Source organism: Pteropus medius, unplaced genomic scaffold, assembly GCF_902729225.1.
Source record: "Pteropus medius unplaced genomic scaffold, Ma_sr-lr_union100, whole genome shotgun sequence".
Classification (NCBI taxonomy): Eukaryota; Metazoa; Chordata; class Mammalia; order Chiroptera; family Pteropodidae; genus Pteropus; species Pteropus medius.
The window spans coordinates 1,211,185-1,223,204 of NW_024345481.1; the positions used below are offsets into that span (position 1 = coordinate 1,211,185).

At 34.4% G+C, this 12,020-nt stretch overlaps 1 protein-coding gene across 23 annotated transcripts in view; it reads left to right on the top strand.

The window, feature by feature from the left end:
• SCAF8 (SR-related CTD associated factor 8) overlaps positions 1 to 12,020 on the top strand; it is a 191,470-nt gene that overhangs the window by 60,241 nt on the left and 119,209 nt on the right. For all 23 annotated transcript variants that reach the window (XR_005655139.1, XR_005655140.1, XR_005655141.1 and 20 more), the window contains 6 exons: positions 2,020 to 2,133; positions 3,099 to 3,255; positions 5,053 to 5,186; positions 6,778 to 6,919; positions 8,602 to 8,667; positions 11,213 to 11,416. Coding sequence is in view for 2 of the 23 variants with exons in the window: in XM_039873864.1 (XP_039729798.1) it covers positions 2,020 to 2,133; positions 3,099 to 3,255; positions 5,053 to 5,186; positions 6,778 to 6,919; positions 8,602 to 8,667; positions 11,213 to 11,416 (817 nt within the window). In the remaining 21 variants the exon portion in view is untranslated. The remainder of the gene's footprint in view (positions 1 to 2,019; positions 2,134 to 3,098; positions 3,256 to 5,052; positions 5,187 to 6,777; positions 6,920 to 8,601; positions 8,668 to 11,212; positions 11,417 to 12,020) is intronic.

A 12,020-nucleotide genomic window follows, 5' to 3' on the forward strand; every position in this document is an offset into this window, starting at 1 on the left:
GAGCCCGAGCTTAATGCTCACGCAGCATGGTTCTTCAGTGGGTCCACCCCACCCAATCTCCTTCCAGTGTTTTCTTCTCCTCAAACGGCTTTTGTTTTTCCCCGGGGCTGAAACTAGCAGAACGTTTTATGCGTATTTGTTTGAGGAGACTTATAATTCATTAACCCTCTGATTTTATTTGCTTATACTTTCATGTCTATTAGACCTTTTTTTTTAATCATTATTTAATGGGAAATTGGCTGGCTTTCTTTTCTAGTGTTAGATCCTGACATTCTTGTTAGGCCAAACTTGACTTTTCTGTGTTAATAACAGCATTTTTCATCAGAGTTGAGTTTGATCTTTTTGTATTTTACTTTCAACTATGTATGTCTGATGGGACCCTCACAAGAAGCTGGTTAAGTAATTCAGATATTGTTATTTCACCAGTGAGGAAACTAAGTGATTTGCCTGAGTTACACAGATAATAAATAGGTGATTGGTCGAGTATTTTAACTCTTTCAAATTACTCTTTCTATACTGTGAGAGTGCTGTAAGCTTCTCTTTTTTATCTAAATTGCACCTGTCAAAACATAAATGTTCAGAATCCGTGATCATATAAGATCTGAAGTTTTTTAAGATCTTCACCTACCCTTAAATTAGTGGTTCTCAGCCCTAGCTGCATATCAGAAATGTGTTGACATTTGAAAAAATGGGGGCGGGGGGATGCCCATGATCAGTATTTTTAGAATCTTATCAGAGTGGTACAGTTACACAGGTGATTCTGATGCAAAGTCAGGAGGCACTGCTCTGAACAGATCCTGAATCCAAGTAGCATTTTGGATTTTCGTGTTGCTTGTGACGTTTGTAGTCTTTCTTATACCGCACTAATTTGGGTGTTGGTTTGCTTTGTCTCCCTCCTCTTTGTATTACTTTTTAAAATCATAGTACTCAACAAATCATCGGCACTAAGTTATATGTGAACTGAAGTTTACTGAATGACTAGTGATGAAATTCGAGATTTAAAAAATTGGCGTAAAATTTAGAAACCTCCTTGGTTGTAGAGGAGTTTGAGGACCGAAAAAAGTCAGTCAGATTTGGCCTTTAGTAGGTCATTAGTGAGTCCGAGGAAAATATTTTCAGTTAGTTGGTAAGGAGTTGGATCTACATCGTAAGAATGAAAGAAGTATGTAAGGAGTTAGATAAACTTCTCTTTTGAAAGGTTTGATATTAAAGTGACATTAGCTTGAAGTGTTAGCAAAACTGAGGAAAGGTTTTTATTTTTATTTTGACAAATAGAGTTTATTAGGTATTGAATAATAATGAAGTAAGAGAATACCTTTTTGAATTCTTCAAAAGAAACAATTGCTCTGTGTATTTTTCTGAATTAATACACAAGGGTAATTTTATGATCTAGTAGTATATAGAATAGTTAAATGCTTCATAAATAAAACTCAGATCCTTACACTGAGGCTATTTTTCTATTTATTTTAAAACCTATGTCCAGAAGTACTTGGACAAAATTTAAATTTTTTAAAATTAAGGGCTTTAGTTTTATCGTTTGTTGTAGATTATAGATTTTATATTAAGAGTAAAAATGCTTCCCCAAAGCAGAAATCTTCATATTACTCAATATACTTGGAAAAATTGAAATAATACTGTGAACAAATCATATGCCTTCAGATATGTTGGCCACATAATATTATTTTCCTTTTGTATGGTGGTATCGTATGCATGCTTTTGTACTTTTTATTATAGTTCTTTATTGTGTATTAGAAAAATCTTAATTGACATGTGATATTCAAGATTTAACATATATCATACTTAGAGTGAGACCCAACTAGGTTTTGAATTTTGGGTCTTTTAAAGACTAAGTAATTAGTTGTATGTGAGTTGAACCAATAAACAGATAGCTGGAGGAAGAAAAGGGAAAAAAAAATTAGTATTAGTCAATAGTCAGTGTTCTATTTCATTAAAACCCTGAGATGCCAGACTGAATTACCCTCTTTATACCTCTTCTAAAGAAAACATTTTTTTTAATAGATGATTCCTCCCAGGGGCTGTGCTTATGTCTGCATGGTTCATCGACAGGATGCGTTTCGGGCTCTGCAGAAACTTAGTTCTGGATCGTATAAAATCGGGTCCAAGGTCATTAAGGTGAGATTGGGAGAAGGGGACACATGATCTTATTTTATTGGATTGTTAGAATGTTCTTTTATTTAATTCATCTTTCTTAATGTTATGGGCAAACCTCAATGGAAATATGTTATTTTAGTATTGTCGAGTTACAGAATTAGATATAGGTAAAACAGTAACTAAAACTTTAGTCACACATGTATACTGTTCTCTTAGCCAGGTCACCATTTTATGAACATGCCTTTTTCATTTTTACAGGTTTGTCTTTCATTCACTTCTTCCTCGTGCTTCCTAATCGTACCCCTTCATTATATTATTTTTCCTTTTTAACATCTCATCTTGTACAACCCAGGCCCTTGTGAAGGGTTTATTTATGTTTTTATTTTCCTCTTAGTCTTTAAACTGAGTATTTATTGTGTATTTTTCCATTTTTACTTCTTGTTGCTAATTTACATTTCTTTTCTGCTATTTGGAGATAATTTATTCCATCAGTTTCCACAACTGAATTAAAAACTTTAAAATAACTGCTTTTGAGAGAATTAAAATGCCCATGCCATGGCATTTCATGGCGGAGAGTTTCTCTGTGTAAACTAAAGTGTCACTGATCTTTTTTCCAGAGTACCAAGATTTTATTTAAATTGTAATAACTAATCTCATTATTGCAAATCTAGCTTGACATTTTAATAGTAGATTTGGATATTGTTTCTGGAAATGTCTTTTTTAAAGTTACAGTAAAAAGCAGAAATAAATCTCATAAAACACTGTTGCTGTTAATGCAGGTTTATTTTATAAACAAACAAGAACAGAAACTACATGGAAAAAATTTTCTTGGCTACGGTTATTCTCCAGCAGTGATGCTCTGCCCATCCACCTGATTTTTAAAACTAATTTTATTTGTATTTACATTGTTTACATGTTTTCAAATATTTTACCTTGTTTTTACAGTATATGTGAGCTTCCTTTTTTTCTGTCTTCACTCCTGATAGATTGCTTGGGCTTTAAACAAAGGTGTAAAAACAGAATACAAGCAATTCTGGGATGTGGATCTTGGAGTTACATATATACCGTGGGAAAAAGTTAAAGTGGATGACTTGGAAGGTTTTGCAGAAGGAGGCATGATCGATCAGGAAACTGTAAATACTGGTAAGAACCCTAAGGGCAGTTTTATTGTTAAGTACACTTAAAAGGTTGTGATTAATAAGAGTTTTTCATAACAGGATAAATTGTATTTATTCCTCTCTGGATTACCCCATGCCCGCCCCCCCCCAAAAAGAGAAAATATATGAAATACTAATGCATTCAATAAATATACTTGACGGGTCCTATTTCATAAGTGTCAGTGTAGGTGGTGTCTTAGAAGTCTAAGGATGCTGTGTTTTTCGTGTATGTCTTTAAAAAAGTTTTGCTCTTTAAGTGAGAGAGTTGTGTTTATGTATGGAGGCTTTTTAAAACTAAATATTTCAATTTCTTAAGTTTGAGAACTGGGTACTTCAGAAGCTTCTTTGAAAAACTTCCTATATTATTTTCACTGGTACTCATGGTGAGAATGGCAGAAATAGAATCTTTAGAGAGGTGTGGTTCACATTCATGCAGTTTGAAAATGCTTGCTTATAACCAACCAAATGATCATCCAGATGGGTCTTTTTAAAAACTTGTCTTTTTTTTATTTTTAAAAATTTCAGTTATAAAATGATTAGCAGTTTAACCAGTAAGAAATCTTAAAAGAATCAAAATATTATATATTTGTTATTTTTTCACATCTTAGCTCTTTTTAGTATAATTTGCTAATTTTTAGAATATTTTTGTTCTCAGGCCAATACGTATTTTCAAACATTTTTTTCAGTTATTTTCTTCTTGTCAGTTTTTCTTTTTATTTTTTGGATGTTCCTCCAGAACATTTATTCATTTAATAAATATTTCAGTTTCTGCTGTGTACCAGGAACTGGGATTTTAGGAAGTAGGATTACTGCAGTAAGACAAGCAGACAGAAATTCCTCCTCTCATGTAGTATACATTGTAGTAGGGGGTGACAGCATATAACCCTTGGGCCACATCTTGCCAGCAGCCTATTTTGTAAATAATGCACTGCCAGCCTCGCTTGTGTTAGCCTATTTTATGACTTTTCTTTTCCTCAACAATAGTTGAGTAGTTGAACCAGAGGACATACGGCCCACAAAGTCTAAAATACTTAGTATAGGAGAAGTGTGCTAACCCATGTTCTAGTGGAAAGAAATAGATCATGGACAAAAAGGGCAAACTATACAGTATTTCTATGTTGATAAGTTTTAAGAAGAAAAATCAGGGAGGGGGTTAGGCAGTGTGAGTGTGGAGCTGCTGCACTTCTGAGTGGTTGAAACAGCTCTCTCATGGAGAGGGTGCTATTCGAAAGGGTGGGATGTGCAGCTCTATAGGCAAAGAGCATTTCATGCAGAGGGACCAGTAAGTGCATATCCTCTTCAGAATCCTGAGACCAGCATGGCTTGAGAAAAGTTAGTGAGGAGTGAGTAGGACAAGATGAAGTGTAGTCTTGTTAACCATTCTGATGACTTCGATCTTTACTCTGAGGGAGATGGAGAACTATTGGAGGAACCATTAGTGCTTCTTTGTTCTTTTTTTGTATAGCCGTATTTTCAGAAAGATTTTTCTATACTAGGTTAATACTTGTTGGTCTCCCACGTACCTTGCGACAAAATATGGAATGAGATTAGTTCCTCTTAAGTCAGACAGCCTTTGCAGTATGTATCTGTTATAGCCCTTCTGTTATCTGGGCGAAGATTTATCTGGGCAAAGCCTAGGTTGGCACCTATAGTCGTAGACATATCTTAAAGATAGATGTGCCAAGGTAGATGAAGGACTTAGGCATGAAATAAATGTGTACCTAGAAATAAAATGAAAAGTTGCACCTGTCTAGAGGACATCAATTTCGAATATTTTGTTTAGAGTGGGAAACTGTGAAAAGCTCAGAGCCTGTCAAAGAGACGGCCCCGACAACTCAGAGCCCAGCTCCCGTTGACAAGGAGACAGTGGTCACAACCCAGGCCGAAGCTTTTCCTCCACCCGTTGCTATGTTACAGGTTAGTACTTGGTGTTTTTGTTGTTGAATGTGTTGTTTTACATTTCTGTTCTTACTCATGCATTTACTTTATAAAACTTGGAAGAAATTGTCCAAAATAGAATAAATAAGAGTTTTGTCAAACATTTTTTGAAAAAAATTTTTTTAGAATGGTCTAATTCATATTTAAATGTTTATTCATTGAACAAATAATTATTGATTGCCTGCTCTGTGACATTCACTGTTCTAGGCAACTGAGATTGGGATACATCAGTGGAAAAAAAACAAACACAAATTCCTGCCCCGATGGACCTTTTATTCTCAAAAGGGGAGACAGAAAATATAAAACAAGTTTATGAGATACAGTGGAAGGAAACGGTAGGATAAGGATGATCAGCCTGGGTAGGTGCTTACAATCTTAAGTAGAATGGTCAGGGTAAACTTCACTGAGAATGAGACATTTGAGCAACAACTTAAAGCTGCTGAGAGAATTATCCATTTGGCTATCCGAAGAGCATTCCAGGCAAGAGAACAACAGTGCAAAGGCCCTAGGCTAGGAGCATGCTTGGCATGCTCCAGGGATATAGTAAGTGGGCTGGAGTAAAGTGAGTAAGAGGCAGCTTAGTGACCAGGAGACCTCTTGAAGGACTTTGGTTTTCACTGAGATGCAGGGGCCTTTGGAAGATTTTGAAGAAAAAAGTGACTTGATCTGGCTTAAGGTTTTAAAGGATTGCATGGCTACTGTTTTGAGAATACACTAGTGGGCTTGATAAAAACAGAGACCAATGAAAAGACGGAGCAATCTAGATAAGAAATAATGATGGTTCAGTTAGACTGATAGCTGTGGAGGAAACGAGAAGTGGTCAGATATTAGGCGTATTTTGATGGCGTGATCACTGGGACTTGATGGCATGACTAGATTTGAGTTGTGAGAAAGAGCAGAGGCAAGGTTTTTGGTCTGAGAAATTGGAAAGATGTAGTTACCATTATCTGAGAATGGGAAAGAAAACTGTAGGAAGAGTCATTTGGGAAGGACAATTGAGAGTTCAGTTCTGTGCATGTGAAATTTGAAGTGCTTTTCAGACAATGAAGTTAAGATGTCGAGTAGACCATTGATAGAATATGAAATTTAGAAGAGGGACAGCCTGAGCACAGATATATATTTGAGAATTAGCGTATCTAGGATGAGTAAAAGGTATTTATGTTAGGAGTAGAAAATAACTTTATGAGAAATTCGAGTCATTTTAAAGCTGTTATTGACATGCTTCCTCATGGTGGTGAGGTTGCATAATATAGCTGGTTATTATAAACCTAATGGGAAATGGTAATTTAAAATTGAGCCTGATAGTCACTATTCAAGTAGGTGTCCATTACTTTACATCACTTGAATGTGAGGTAGATTTCAGTCTTCACACAGACTCTCTCTTGGAAAGCAGTGCCTTGCTTTTACCCAAGTAAGTTTACTTATAAGTATACAAAAAAGAAAAAATATATAATGGTATTTATTACCTTCCTAAAAAATAAATGGAAATAATTTACCTTTCAGTGTTCCAAGATTTAATCTTTGCAGATGGATAAAATTATATGGACTTTGTATTTTCTATCCATAAAAGATTCCAGTAGCACCAGCCGTGCCTACAGTTAGCTTAGTCCCACCAGCATTTCCTGTGTCAATGCCGGTCCCTCCTCCTGGCTTCAGTCCAATCCCGCCGCCTTTCCTCCGAGCAAGTTTCAACCCTTCACAACCACCGCCTGGTAAGGAATTTTCATCTTATTAATGGAACTCTGTTTAGACAGTCATTTAAATTCTTCTGTTTTGGATTGAAATGCTGTGGAGCAATGATTCTCAAACCTTAGCATACATTGGGGTCACATGGAGTTGTGTCAAAGCACAAATTGCGGGGCCAGCCTTCTGCTTCAATAGGGCTGAAGGGGGACATCACGGTGCATTTTTAGCAAATTCCTACTGATGCAGATTGTCGGAGGACCACGCTTTAAGAAGAACTGACAGAGAAGAGAAATGAGATCCTTTAAAATCATTGACATACTCAAGATTATTTAAATCTTATGTTGAAATTTTTATATCACAATTCTTTATAGTTATCACTCGTTCATGTTCATTGGAAGGTACGCATTAAATTATATAGATTGTCCTTCCTAAAAGGCATTGTTTCCATTTCAACATTAGAAATTAATGTCTTAAAATGCTAATTGAATTCGTAATATTTTTTTGACCTAATGAATTGTTGATAAACATAAGTTCCTTGAATCATTGTTTCTAGGTAAAAACTACAGATTACTTAAACTACATATAAATAATTGTTAGCAATTTTAATTGCTTAGAGAGAGAGCGATTTTAGTATTAGACCATGGAAGGTTAGAAGAATGAGGGGGAGATACAGAGATCAAATGAAATATATTGATTTTTAATACTATTTTTATTTTTCTTTGAACTTCATGAATTATTTTCCTATTATAAGAAATTAAGTGCTTTGGTTTCTGAAACTTAAGTTCTTAGTCATTGAATAGAGCTCATGAAAAATATCGAGGCTAAAAAGTACATTCATTGCCTGCAAATGGTTGTAATTTATCTGTCATGTAACATAAAATTTTTAAATTACAGTTTAATACATAATTTGAAATTAACGCAGGTTTTGATAAGAATTTTATTTTTTGTATGTTTTAAAGATTTAAAAATTACTCTTGTCAAATATTTTCCGCATTTGTGATTTGAAAACTACATTTTTTTCAGAAGATATTTTTAAATGATTATTTCAAAATCCATACCACATAGACTTTATAAAGTCATTGTTCAGCATGAATTTGCTGAAAATCACATATCTTTATTTTTCCCTTATTATTAGCCACCGTTTCTAATTGAATTTAATTGTAGCTCTATATTTTAAAAAAGTGAGGGAGCAGGTTTAAAGTTTGATTGATACTTAAAAACCAATATTAAATTGAAGATTTATTTCAGTGCTTAAAATATAATAATGTTCAAGGTTAATGAAAATATTCTGATCTAGTGGATAAACAGCGTATGTATCAAAGATGTTATCAGCAGCTTGAAATACAATGTTTAATTTCCCCCACGTGATCACCATGCTTAACATGTAAACATGTTGCCTGGTTCATGTTAATCTTTGATTTTATAGCATCATAGAGAGAATGCCAAGGACTGAAACAAATGAGTAAGTAGGCTGTGCTCGTGATAAGGGGCTCTGTGCTTTACTTAGCTTACTCTGCGCTTCACCAAGAATCAAAATAAGGTAGCATAAATAAAAGTAATTTTAAAATGGAAAATATATTCACAGATAAGAGGTTATAACATGAAAGATTTTTTTAAGGATATAGAATCTCATTTACAGCTATTGAAGTCTTTGATTTAAGAGATGTAGTTTTTCTTATTTTATTTTGGGTCTTTTTCTTCCACGCAGGTTTCATGCCACCTCCAGTTCCACCACCTGTCGTGCCTCCACCTGCTATTCCACCAGTAGTACCATGTGAGTTTTCTGCTTTTAGAATCGTCTTAATTCATGGTCGTGTTAACGTGTCGGTTCTCATTCTCATGAATTATTGCTAATTTTTTAATTGTGAAAGTTTTTCAGACGTGCATTTTTTTTGTTAAATGATTTCTAAAAATATAACGGTATTATCAGAGTCCATACTCATATTTGCTCTATCTCAAAATGTCTTTTTGTAATTGGTTTAGTTAAAATTCAAAGAAGGGTCCCCACATATTTTTGTGTGTGTGTGCGTGTATTAAATATCTTAGAGTACTGTTGTCCAAAACTTCCTTTTTAAATTCTTCACGTCGTTGACTTCTTGAAGAAGCAGTTCAATTTTATATGCAAGATCCCAAATAATGGATTTAGTTCTTTGCTTCTTTGTGGTATTGAATTTTTTTCTCTATCTCCTTGAATTTCCTGTAAATAGGAAGTTTTCAACACTGAAGCCTTGCTTCAACTGTGCTTCAACTTTTTTAGCAAGAATGCTTAAAGATGGGGTGCTGTAGACTTGATATTACCTCACATCAGGAGCCATGCAGTGCCTATTCCCACCTTAAATGACGTTAAGATGAAGTAGAGCATCTAGGTAGTGAAACATGGTCAATAAAAGCTTCCTTTCACATTTGCATCACATGTTTTCATCCACTGACTATTACTACTTGAACATACTTTTCATTAATTTCAAAGTGATGATCTTTGGAATTTTATAATTCTTTATATATTTCTTAGCTAGAATTTTTCTATAAAGATAAACTTTCTCTTATTAACTAATGGTATTTAGTTACCTTGAAATATAGTTGTACAGAAGAGCTAGGTAGATGCTAAATTCTTTTCTGTAAGTGCCATTTTTCAGAGCAGTGAGTTCTGTGGCTATTTCCAGTGGTATCCAGTGGCTGAAGTGGAGAGAGGATTTCTCTTATCTCACCTCTCTCTCCCTTTCCTTCTGCTTTTCTCCTTCATTTTCTTTAGTGTTTATGGATTAATGGAGTTTTTACTTCCAAGCAGTTCTATTCACTTCTTTTTTGAAGTTCAATGTGTCTCATCTTTGGACAGTGAGAGACCTTTCATGTTACTTCTTTGTCTTTTTAAGATGACTACATCAGTTTTTGAGAGCTTCCTAGTCCTTTTTGCCCAATATTGGCCCAAAGAACTTTATCATATAGAGAGTGTATATGATAAAGAGCTTATTATCGTTTGACAATATACTTTGTTTTCCTTATAATTTTAAACTCTTTACTCTTCCTTTAGTGTTTAGACAGCATTAGGATTCGTTTTTGTTACTGTTGGTTAATTAGGGAGAATTGTTTATTCTTTCTGAAAATCACAACTGTCAGAAGCCATTTCTGAATTCACCATTTACAGAAACTCATCCTGGAGCCTACTTCCCAAGAATTTCTTACTTTATTTGTTTTGAAAAATCTGGGAAAAAATGTAATGGAAAAAGAGAAATACCACTGTGTTTCAAGTACTCTCCTGTTTGCTCACTGTCTCATTTAGTTCTCATAATTCCCATACGTGATCCCAGGTGGTTTCATCCTTGTTTTACAGCTCTGATCTTTGCTGACAGTTTGTCCGTGTAGAACTAAATGTGAGAATATCACAGTTCCTAAAATCCCCAAATAAAAAATTTAACAGTATTGTGATATGAACTGGACTGCAAATTTTAATTGTTTAATTGTGATTTCGTATTGCTCTTGTTCTGTTTTTTAACATGTAAATGATATATTCACTTGGGTTTTTCTACACATTCTTTTAAATGGAATGTTTACATCTTTTTTTTTGTAGTTCACTTTATATCCTCTCATCTGATAAACTCTTGCTTGACAAAAAGTAGTGAATGACCATAGTCAATTATAATTTCAAGGAAATTAAGCAGATTTTTATTCTCATACATATCGTCAGTCTATACTAATCATTTCTGTTTGGAATCCTTGAAAAATTATGATTTATGATATTTTTCTATTACTGGGATTTTCTTCTTAAGTTACTAGTTATTGTACTAAACATTTTAATGCAGATATTTCTATTTTTTTTCCTTTTTTTAAAAATAAAGTTTCTAAATATAATTTACTCTCTTCATGGTGACTCATTTGTCATTTTGAGCATCAGTTATTATATAATGTGTGAGGTAATACAGAGTTACCATTAAATGAAACACTCAGGCTGCCAGAAGTTATGAGTCATTGTAAATGAAATGGACCGGAAGGGAATTCCTATATGGCAGGTCCTCGAATAAGGTCATTTTATTCAGTGTTGTTTCATTATAATTCTTATAAGATGCCTTAGGAACTTAACTCTTGTTTATATCAATTAGCCGATGATAACATTTGTTACACATGTCACTCAAAGTCCCAGAACCTGCTGACAGCATTAGGAGAGGACTGTTGGTGGAGCATCTTACCGAACAGCGAGGGAGAGAGGGTGGGAAGTCATTTAACACTTTGGCAAGACCATTGTTGGTCATCGTTAGTATTTTAATGTAGCACATGAATTGATTAGCTAATTAAATCTGAAATGTGTTTTCTCTCCCTTTAAACAGCGTTAGTGCAGCCACCGTTATCCATGACTCCGGAAACTGTGAAAGACGTTGGATTTGGTGGCCTCGTTTTACCAGGGGGTTCTGTTGCTGGCAGCCTTGCAGCTGGAAATGTTTTCAATCCTCCAACCAAACAAGCGGAGCCTGAAGAAAAAGTACCTCATCTTATTGACCACCAGATTTCTTCTGGCGAAAACACCAGATCTGGTAAAAAAAAAAAAAAAATCCCAGAAATACATAGTAAAATCATAAGCACTGCTTCTCTGTAGTGGTGTTTAATTCAGAAGTGCCATGTCTTTGTAACCTGTTCAGTGCACAAATGTTGAAATGTTGCAGGTTTTCGAAAGGGATTCTGTCTCTTAAAATTTCTGTTGAAAACAAATTTGGCATTCTGTTCAGGATGTAACTTTTGACACCTTTCCGCTGAGACCTCTCCCCCTCTTTTTTGGCCTCTTGGGACTGCTTTAATGTGTCGTTACTGAAATAAGATTGCATAAAATATATGTACTTACAGAATGAAAAACAAATACTGGGTATAAATAACTGCTACCCAGTACCGTCCAGCTAGGTCTAGAAGATAAGTAAGAAACCAGCAAGTCTCTCTTTCCTGCCACAATGGTTAGTATGTTAATTGTTTCTGCTTCAGAAAGACCTGTTAAAGATGGAGAATCAGTATAAAACCTGACATTTTTGTTACTTTAAAAGATCATGTGAAGATTTTAGGTCCCACATATGTTTTAATATTTAAATTTTACTATGCGTGGTATTGACAGTTTAACTTTATTTTTTATTTACTATCGAGTATACCTTG